Genomic DNA, 8,915 nt, shown 5'->3' with positions numbered 1-8,915 from the left:
AATTTACATCCTCTGATCTAGCCAGATTTGTAAAGTAGAATTGGGATCATGATAGTGGGGGGAGGAAGCATTTAAGTAGAGGAAAGTTGTATGTTTCATCGTTGCTACCCTGCAACCTGACTGGCTCATCACCTCCCCGCAACCCTTCAATAAGGGGATGTCCAGTTGCCTACAGATGGGCTTTGGTTCTCCACTCTGCACTCACCCTTATTTACAATGATATGATTTTTTGTTCTTTGATGCCTGATACCTGATCCCTTCGACACCTCATGGTCACACAGGCTGGTGTGCTTCTTCCTTGTGGCCTTTGTTGCTTCTGAGCTAGATGGCCGCTTGTTTATCTTCAAGCCTTTGAGACCCCAGATGCTATATCTTTTGCTAGCCTGTCACCATCAGCTTTCTTCACCACATTTGCTTATGCACACATTTGTCTTCAGTGAATGTATCAGGAAGGTGGGCACCCACTGATATGATTTTTTGTTCTTTGATGTCTGATACCTGGTCCCTTCTACACCTTGTGGTCACACAGGCTGGTGTGCTTCTTCCATGCACCACATACTTTCAGTCAAAGGCCAGTTCTATTTTCCACGCCATAAAAAAAAATAAAACACTACCACCAAGATAAAACGCCTGCAATTCTATCCCACCGAGGGTAGCCAGAGTTAGCATTTTGCTATATTTCCCTTCATTCTATCATACATATGTACAATGGTTTTAAAAAGTAGCATTGTAACCTTATATATTGTCTGTGTCCTGCTTTTATCCCACTGGGAAGTACACATTGATTATATTTTGTATGAACAAAATTTCTTTAGTACTATAGTATACCATTTATTTTTTTTAATCAACTCTATTGAAATATCACTTGCTTATAATATATGCCATTTCTTTTATGGGTTTACCATAAGGTGTCCGATCGACCCCTATCATTGAGCAACGGCATTATTCCTGCTGTGTTCAGTATTACATGTCATGTTGTATAGCGCATGCTTGCAGATGAATTTTTTCCCCTCTGTTCTTGATTCTTTACTTCACTCACTTCCTAGAATTAAAGCCAGAGTCAGAGACTCACGCTGCCGTCTAGGTTCCGTTTCACTCAGACACCAAAGAGAGCAGTACCCACAAGTGTTGCTTCTAAGACATGGAGAAGGCTTGATGCATGAAACAGGGTGGCATGGTTATCCAAGAGGCTGACTGAGTGTACTTGAGAATGTGCTGGGGAGGGGGTACGGGGTCTCCAGAGACATACCACACCGACTCCCCTCTAACCATGTCTGTCAACAGCACAATCTGGTATGAACTCCACGCCAGGGAGTGGCCTTTCAAGACCCAGCCAGCAGAGGCAGTAATCTGGCAAATGGGCACCGGCATGAAACCTAACCTCAGCCAGATTGGCATGGGCAAAGAAATCTCGGTGAGTCATGCCAGCTCTGCTGTGGGTGGGGGTGAGAGGGAAGGGGGTGGGGGGTAGCTGATACAGTTCAGGGCCTTTTTCTGCATGGTAAGCCTATAAATGCTTTTCCAGAGGGTGACCCAAGAAGCACGCACAGCTAGCTACCTTGTCAGAGAGTGGTTTGGGGCTTAGAAGGCAAGCCAAAGCCAAAGCCACGGTCATCTGGTCGACTCCAACTCACAGTGACCCCGCAGGACAGGGCAGACCTGCACCTGCGGGCTTCCAAGACTGTAACTCTTTTGGGGAGTAGACAGCTTCGTCTCTCGCCTGTGGAGTGGCTGGTGGTTTTGAACTGCTGACCTGGTAGCTAGCAGCCCAGCCTGTAACCCACCACACCAGCCATCACAACCCCTTTAGAAAGCAAGTCCTCTGCCTTATGCCTGCAATTCAGATAGCTACCACCAGGGTTCAGTAACGCTCAGCTAGGTTTTCCCTAGAAATGGATCCACGTAATTCCCTGTTTTTGCTATTTTTTAAAAAAAGGTATTTACTATTATATCACAAATACAATCATAGTTTGATTGAAATGAACACAGAAGTTTTTCAAATCATTATCCAGCACAGAGCAAGATATACACAGACAAGCCTATGTCCGTTTTTCTGAAGCAGAATAGTCTCTTGATGAGAAGACACATGTTTCAGGAAAGGAGTAGTTACCTGTACTTATGTTTCCCATCACCTGAGTGTTTGCAGGTGAGATGACTGATAATGCCTTCAAAGTCCACGTTTAATATCAGGGTATGGAGGGAAACTTCAAGATGCCTTTTGCCCCTTCCTTTGTTGAGAAAAGCCTCCCAAATCTCCTCGAGGAGTAGTATTAACCTCATTGTACCCCAGGTTTGCAATCACAGGTTCTTCCTAGCTTGTTATAAGGACTCAGAAAATCCATGTCTAGAAGGAAGGATAGGGGGCTGGATGGGTGGACACTTAGATGGGTGAAAGGTGAATGGGTGAATCGAGGCTGGATGAGTGGATGAATGATGGAAGAAGACTGGAGGAAGAGCAGATGGATGGGTACGTGGGAAGATCCTGTGAGGTCCCCAGAAATCGTCCCCAAAGTCTCCATTTACGTCCAAGTCACCGTGTGCTGGTGTCTCGTAGGACATTCTTCTTTTCTGCTGGGCTTTTGACCAAGAGGAGAGACCTACCTTCACCAAGCTCATGGACATGCTGGAGAAGCTGCCGAAGCGGAACCGCCGCCTGTCTCACCCTGGACATTTCTGGAAGTCGGCCGAGTAGGTTTCCTCCTGCCCTCCCTGTCCTCACTGACCTGGCTTCTGGCCTCTGCCACGACCCACTTTGCCCCTAGCCCTGCCACCTTTCCCACCAGGCTTCTGCTCCCTGTCTGTCTCTTGCGGGTGCAGGTGAACTTCCCAGAGAGGCTGAGCCTCATGTGGGAGGTGCCTTCTTGAACCCACCAAGCCCCACCAGTCAGGTGTATCCAGGGCCCCCCTCAGCGGGGCCGGGCTTTGGGCAGATCTCAGCACAGCAGCTTTGGGCTCCCAGCAATCACTGCTGCAAGAAGCCTCTGGTTGTGACTCCCTGGCGCTCTTAGTAAGAGGTCATTAACACACACATTCATATTCACACGGACAGATTCACAGGTGCACACACACATGCATAATCACACTACATGATGCTTGAATACACTCTCTCATACAGTACATGCCTGTACATGCCTGCACACAGATGCACAACTGCAGCCCCCCCCCCCCCCCCCACACCCACCCCCACACACACACGCCTGCATGCACAGGTGCTCCACCGCAGGAGCACAGTCTTCCCCGGAGACCTCAGGAAGGTCACTAAGGTGGAAGCCCCTCCATTCCTTAGCCTGCTGTTGAACTTGGTGAGCCCGGAGGCTAGACTGCCTTCTTCCCTGGGGAGTCATCCTTCCCCAGGGCAGCTGCAAAGAGCATGAATGCCGGTCGGACAGAGGAGGACTGGAACCCCTACCTCACAGCTTCATAGCTGTGTGGCCTTGGTCTTGTCACTTGGCCTTTCTGAGCTGCAGTCTCATCCTAGGGCCACGGAGGATCAATAGACTCCCCTCCCCCCATGTGAGGAAGCACCTGGTACATGGCAGGTGCTCAGTGCACCACAGTAGCCATTATCCAACCAAGTAGCGGCCACTGTCCATGCTCCAGAGGGGACCCCAGGTATCAGTGGAGCCTGTTTCAAGGGAGCAAGCAGCTAACTTGAGGTCCCCCTGGGCCCTGGAGCTTGCCTCGGTGGGTTGCATCCAGGGGTGTTGGGATCTCTAGAACCTTACCACCTGGTGGACAGGGGTGCCTCCACGTCCCCGGAGTGCAGATTCTGCTCCTGTCCGGTTGGGCCAGGCCTGGGATCCTGCACTCCCAGCGAGCCACCTTCGTGATGCCGACGATGCTGCTCCACGGGCCGCCCTCTGGGACTGTCGATGGTGCTGTCTAGAGTCATGTAGCTGCCGGGCCTTTGAAATGGAGCAAGTCTCCAGTGACATGTCAAATACCCCCCAGAGTTCCAAGGCTGGCTCTAAGGAAAGGCCCTGTAATGTGGTTCATTCCAGGTGCAAGGGAGCACATGAGCTTTATGAGATCGATTCTAACCCACCACCAGGCTCCTTATTCTACAGACTGTATCTTGAAATCATAATAATTTGGACATATTAAATAACTGTGAGACTCAGTTATTTCTTAAACTGATAGCTACATAATTTAATAGTTCCATAAAGAGAACTTTAAATTAATTTACCCGATTCTTTTGCATGTTACGTGCCTGCTAGGAAACTTATCATTGCATGCGTGACTCAGGGTACATGTCTGTTGGACAGCCTCACTGTAGACCACCCCCACTCCCTCTGTCAAATTTGGTCTGACTTAAACAGCACCTGTGCTGTGTGCCAGATGCAGTGGCCAGTCTGGCACCTGCCTGACCTCACGGAGTCCTCTGAGCCCCCCAGGTTTCCCTCTAGGCCAACAGAGTCATAGAGAAGTCGAGCACTTTGCCTGGGGCCACACAGCTCGGAGCAGGACAGTTCTAGGAACCCAGGTTGACCTAGCCCCCTCCCCCAACCGATGATCTTGCCCCCTTCACTTTGCTGCCCTCTGGACTAGCAGTTTCCCCTTGTCTCCTCTGGGTCTCAGAACAAGCTCAGCAGCTGCCCAGCTCCTTCCTGGTTGAGCTGTGGGCAACAGAGCTCTCAGAGGCTGTGTCCTGTGTCACTTCTTGTGTCTCTAGCTAGGACTGGCCAGGCTCAGGCAGGCCTTGTGGTGGCTGGTGCTCCAGCACCAGATGGGCTCACGCCAGCCACACCTTGGTGGCCACCCCTAGTCCAGAAGCCATGGGACACACATGGCTCAAAGGAGAGCCCTGGGTTCAAATCCTAACCCTGCTGTTTCCCGCCTGTGCACTCTTGGGCAAGACGGTCAATCTCTCTGAGCCCAAGTCTTCTCATCCACCCAATGGCCACCGTGCTTCCCTTGCGGCCTGCTCTCTGGGTGACGTGAGATATCAGGTGTGTGTGGCTCCTCTCTCGAAGACCTCCTCCCCCCGCTGACAGGGAGAGGGCATGGAGCCGCAGAGCTCAGCCTCAGCCCTGGCCTGACCTCCCCCTCTCTCTTCTCTCTGCTCCAGGCTGTGACCACTGCACGACTGGACGGTGCGCTGCTGCCTCCGCTCCCGAGCCTCCTCTCCTTCCCTGCTCTGCCCTCTGTCTGCTCAGGACCGGCTACCGGCCGTAGCACAACAGCACTGGGCCCGAGACTTCCCTGAGCCCCAGTCGTGTGCCCTTTCTCGGGGGTGGTGTTTGGGGACCCCTGAGCCAGACCAGCCGAGGTGGCAGCATTGACCAGCGAGTCCCAGGACCAATGTAGAGAGGAGTGTTGCCAGCCAGATGGGTCCTGGGCATGGAGACTAGATGGGAGCCGGTGGGGCGGGCTCCGAGGTCTGTGTGTCCCTGGGTGACTGTGTGAGGCCCCAGCACCCTGGGCCACTGTGGAGGGCCAGGGCAGGGTGGAATCCAGTTGCACCGTCTGTGCAGATGGATTGGAGCTGTGGAGCTGAGCGCCAGGCTTAGTGGCGGGGTGGGGGTGGGGGAAGGTGGTAATCTTGTTCCTTTGGAAACACTTGTTTGGGGAGACCCTGACCCAAGCTTGCTGTGCTCTGTGGTACCTTCCCACCTGGTTCCGACGTGTCGCCCAGCGGCCGTGTGCGTCTTGGAGCTCTGGTCTCTCTGGGGAGCCGGTTCCCACCCCTGCCTCATTCTACTCTTCTCCCCCCTTCCCCTCCACCCACCTGACCATTTGGAAAGTATGGTGGGTGCCCAGCCAGGAGGGCTTCTGGGGCTGTTCACAGCTTGCCTCCAGCCAGGGTGCCCCAGAAGTTGGACCCTCCCACCCCTCCCTCCTCCATGGTGCATGACCAGCATGGTTGTCTCCTTGGAGTGAGCTCAGTGGGGCCTGGGTACACGGGCATGGGGACAGGGTTGCGCCTGGCAGCTTGGCAGCAAAGGAGTGCTCCTGTTTGGCCTTGGAGAAGCCCTGTTTGAGAGGCAGGGTGGGAGGGAGTCGGGGAGAGGAGGAGGGGTGTGTGGGCGCTCAGCCTGTTTCTGCTCTGCCTGGCGCCAGTCCCCAGGGACCTCCCCACCAAGTCAGTGCCCCTTCGCCTTGCCTGCTGTGCCCACCTGATGCCTTGCCCTCAATGGACCAAGGTCTTCCTTCCCAGCCTCCCAGGGGTAGCCTGCATGGAGGATGCTGGGAGCAGGCTGGGTGTCCAGAGTGAAGGGGGCAGAGGGACTCTGGACCCTACGTCCCATGTTCCCAAAGCCCTAACCACTGAAGGGACTTTGTCCCTGGGCAGAGGAGAAGTAGGGTCAGCTGGGCATGAAGAAAGGACCCCAGGTTCCGCACCCAGCCCTTCTCTACTCCCTGGGGACTGCCTAGCCATGCTGGTCTGGCCACTACCTTATCCAGCAGGGAGACGGAGGCCTGAGACACCACACACACCTGAGCTGAGACCTGAACAGAACCAGACACCCAGGGCTCTCCCCCACTCCCTCCGCCCCCTTTGCTGTGCTCTGAGCATCGTGCCAACTGCCCACCCAAGGAAGCGACAGGGCCAACATGCTTCCTAAGACCCCGGCCCAGAAGAACCCAGGGCCACTGATACCAGTTCCCAAAAGGCCTTCCTACCCGGCTTTTCCAATGCTCTTGACTACCAGGGCCCAGAGGACTAACCCTCCCTAAATGGACATCTGGAAACATCTGTAACTAGTTCCCACCTTGTTTCTCTGACGCGTTTTACATGCATTCCACTAGCCCCTGCCATCCCGGTGTCCAGCTGCTATTCGGGATGGCACCATTTTGCCCTTCTTGTCAGCTGACGCCTCCCATCCAGACAAGCCACCCTTTGGGCCAGCCCAGGGCTCTCCCACCGTCACCTGGAAGCAAGGATGAACCTTTAGGGACCCAGGACGAGGGCCTGCCTCCCCTCCTCTGGGTCTTCTCTGCTTTGTGCAGGTTTCTTGGATCGGACCCTGGGTCCCATGTCAGCTTCTCTTGACCTCTCCCTCCTCCTCCTGCCCTACCCCTACCCCCTAGGTCTCCTGGGGTGGGTGGGGGAGAACCTCCAGCCCCCACCCTGAATTGTCGGGAGGTCAGCCTTCACCTGCAGGTATCTGCATCCAGAAAGAATTGAACCACTTCTTCCCCTGCTGACCTTGGGCTGTAGCCACGGACCCGAAATTGGAGGGAGGTCACCGCATGAGTCCTTTTCTTGCGGGGCAGGAAAAAAAAGGGATTTGTTTTTATTGTCACATCTCAATTGCAAGCCGGGCCTGTGGCTCACGGTATAGAACTTACAGTGTGGCCCGATCACAGAGGTGCATGGTGCCCAGCACACAGGGCTCGCTGGCTCAGTGTGAGGGCTTTCTGCCACCACCTCACTTCCAGCAAGCCCTTGTATACCCTGGTCCCCAAATGGATCAGTCCCGGTGGGGTGATGATCCCCAGGGCAGCCTGGACCTTGCTGAGAGGGGCATCGTCGCTCTTTTCTTGGGAGGGCATGTGGGTGTCCACCCTGCTAGTCTTTCAGAGGGACCCTCTTGTGCTCATCCCCCATGCCCCCACCCTCACCCCTCCAGCAAAGCTGGGAACTCGCCATTGGCACTTTGCTCCTTTTTCTCCTGGTTTTCCTTTTCGTCAAAGAGGAAAACCCTCCTCTCTCCACCCCTTCCTAACTGCTCAGTCCACAGAGACCCTTGATAGATCTCTGACGATGGAGACTCTGGTATCCAGGAAATCTTGCCCTCAAGCCCAAAGCCAGCCTGCCCCTTCTCACCCCTGGCTCTGTACATAGCCACCCAGCCCACTGCTGCTTGCTGACTGCCCCAGGCTGCCAAAGGCAGCTGGATGCCCAGGGCACGTGGGGTTGGCAGCCCCCCCCCACCCCCCCGTGCGCCTCCAGTACCCTACCTGACACTGCCTCCTCTCCATCTTCTGCTGGGCCTTGAATGGGATTCCTGTGAGTGCCTTTGTGTTAGGGAGCCCTCCTCTCAGCCCTCATTGGCACATCGCTCCTGCCCCCCAACACCAGGGCTTCTCCCTCTGTGGGGCAGGACGGCTGCACCCCACCCGCAGAGGACCCACCTGGCTCCGTGTAGACTCACATTCCCCACAAGGGCTCCGTGCATCCCGCGAGAGACTTACCGGTGCCTTATCCAAAGCATGCTGGGACAGGTCTGCCTGGCAAACGCTTTGCTCCAACCAGATGAAACCAGTTTCTTTCTTGCAGGCCTTGTCAGAGCCTTGAAGGCACTTTCAGAGAGCTGAACCTCTAAGAGGTGGACAACAGTCAACTCCTCAGGTTCTGACACTATTTTGCCCTTCTTGTCAGCTGACGCCTCCCATCCAGACAAGCCACCCTTTGAGCCAGCCCAGGGCCTGGCCTGGAGCCTACCGTGGGGCTGGCCAGTAATGACACACACAGCCCACCCCAATCCCACCTCCCCTTAAAAAAATCAGCCACTGTCCTTTGGATTCCGTTTCACAGCCGACACTCAGGGAGTCAAGAGCTATGTACTGGGCCCCAGAAAAGAGTATCTGACCATCAGCATGTGCTACTGCCTGTGCAGAGAGGAGAGCGCTACTCTCCCCATCCAGCCCTTCACGCTCCTGGACACTGACACCGTCCGCCAGCGCTCAAGACATTGGCCTAAGGTAGGATCTACGTAGAAAGAGGCTGCGGGTGGCCTGTGGCCACCAGCTGTGGCTGCAACTCGTCCATCGAATACTGGTAGGAAAACTCTGGGTTCCAGCAAGTTTGGACCCTGCTTCTGCCCCTCATCTTCCTACCCAGGCCCATCTCCTTGCAAGGGGCCAGTTGTGGGCATCAGAATACCGCAGGGAGAATGCTGACTGGCAGCAGCCCTTGGTGGTGCCGATTCCCTGCGCATTGCAGGGTGGCTGCCCCGGACTGGGAGACC

General features: G+C 54.8%; 1 protein-coding gene across 1 annotated transcript in view; it reads left to right on the top strand.

Annotated features, from left to right (window-relative positions):
* Positions 1-2,692, top strand: part of KSR2 (kinase suppressor of ras 2) — a 402,980-nt gene extending 400,288 nt beyond the window's left edge. Inside the window, 2 exon segments of the mRNA XM_045296853.1 lie at positions 1,285-1,414; positions 2,555-2,692. Coding sequence (XP_045152788.1) covers positions 1,285-1,414; positions 2,555-2,692 — 268 coding nt within the window.
* The last annotated feature ends 6,223 nt before the right edge of the window (positions 2,693-8,915 follow it).

This window comes from Echinops telfairi, unplaced genomic scaffold (genome assembly GCF_000313985.2).
Source record: "Echinops telfairi isolate 266 unplaced genomic scaffold, ASM31398v2 ScPeMD7_7412;HRSCAF=8450, whole genome shotgun sequence".
Taxonomy (NCBI): domain Eukaryota; kingdom Metazoa; phylum Chordata; class Mammalia; order Afrosoricida; family Tenrecidae; genus Echinops; species Echinops telfairi.
Note: the sequence above shows the minus strand (reverse complement) of the source record. Positions and strands in the feature narration are given on the sequence as shown.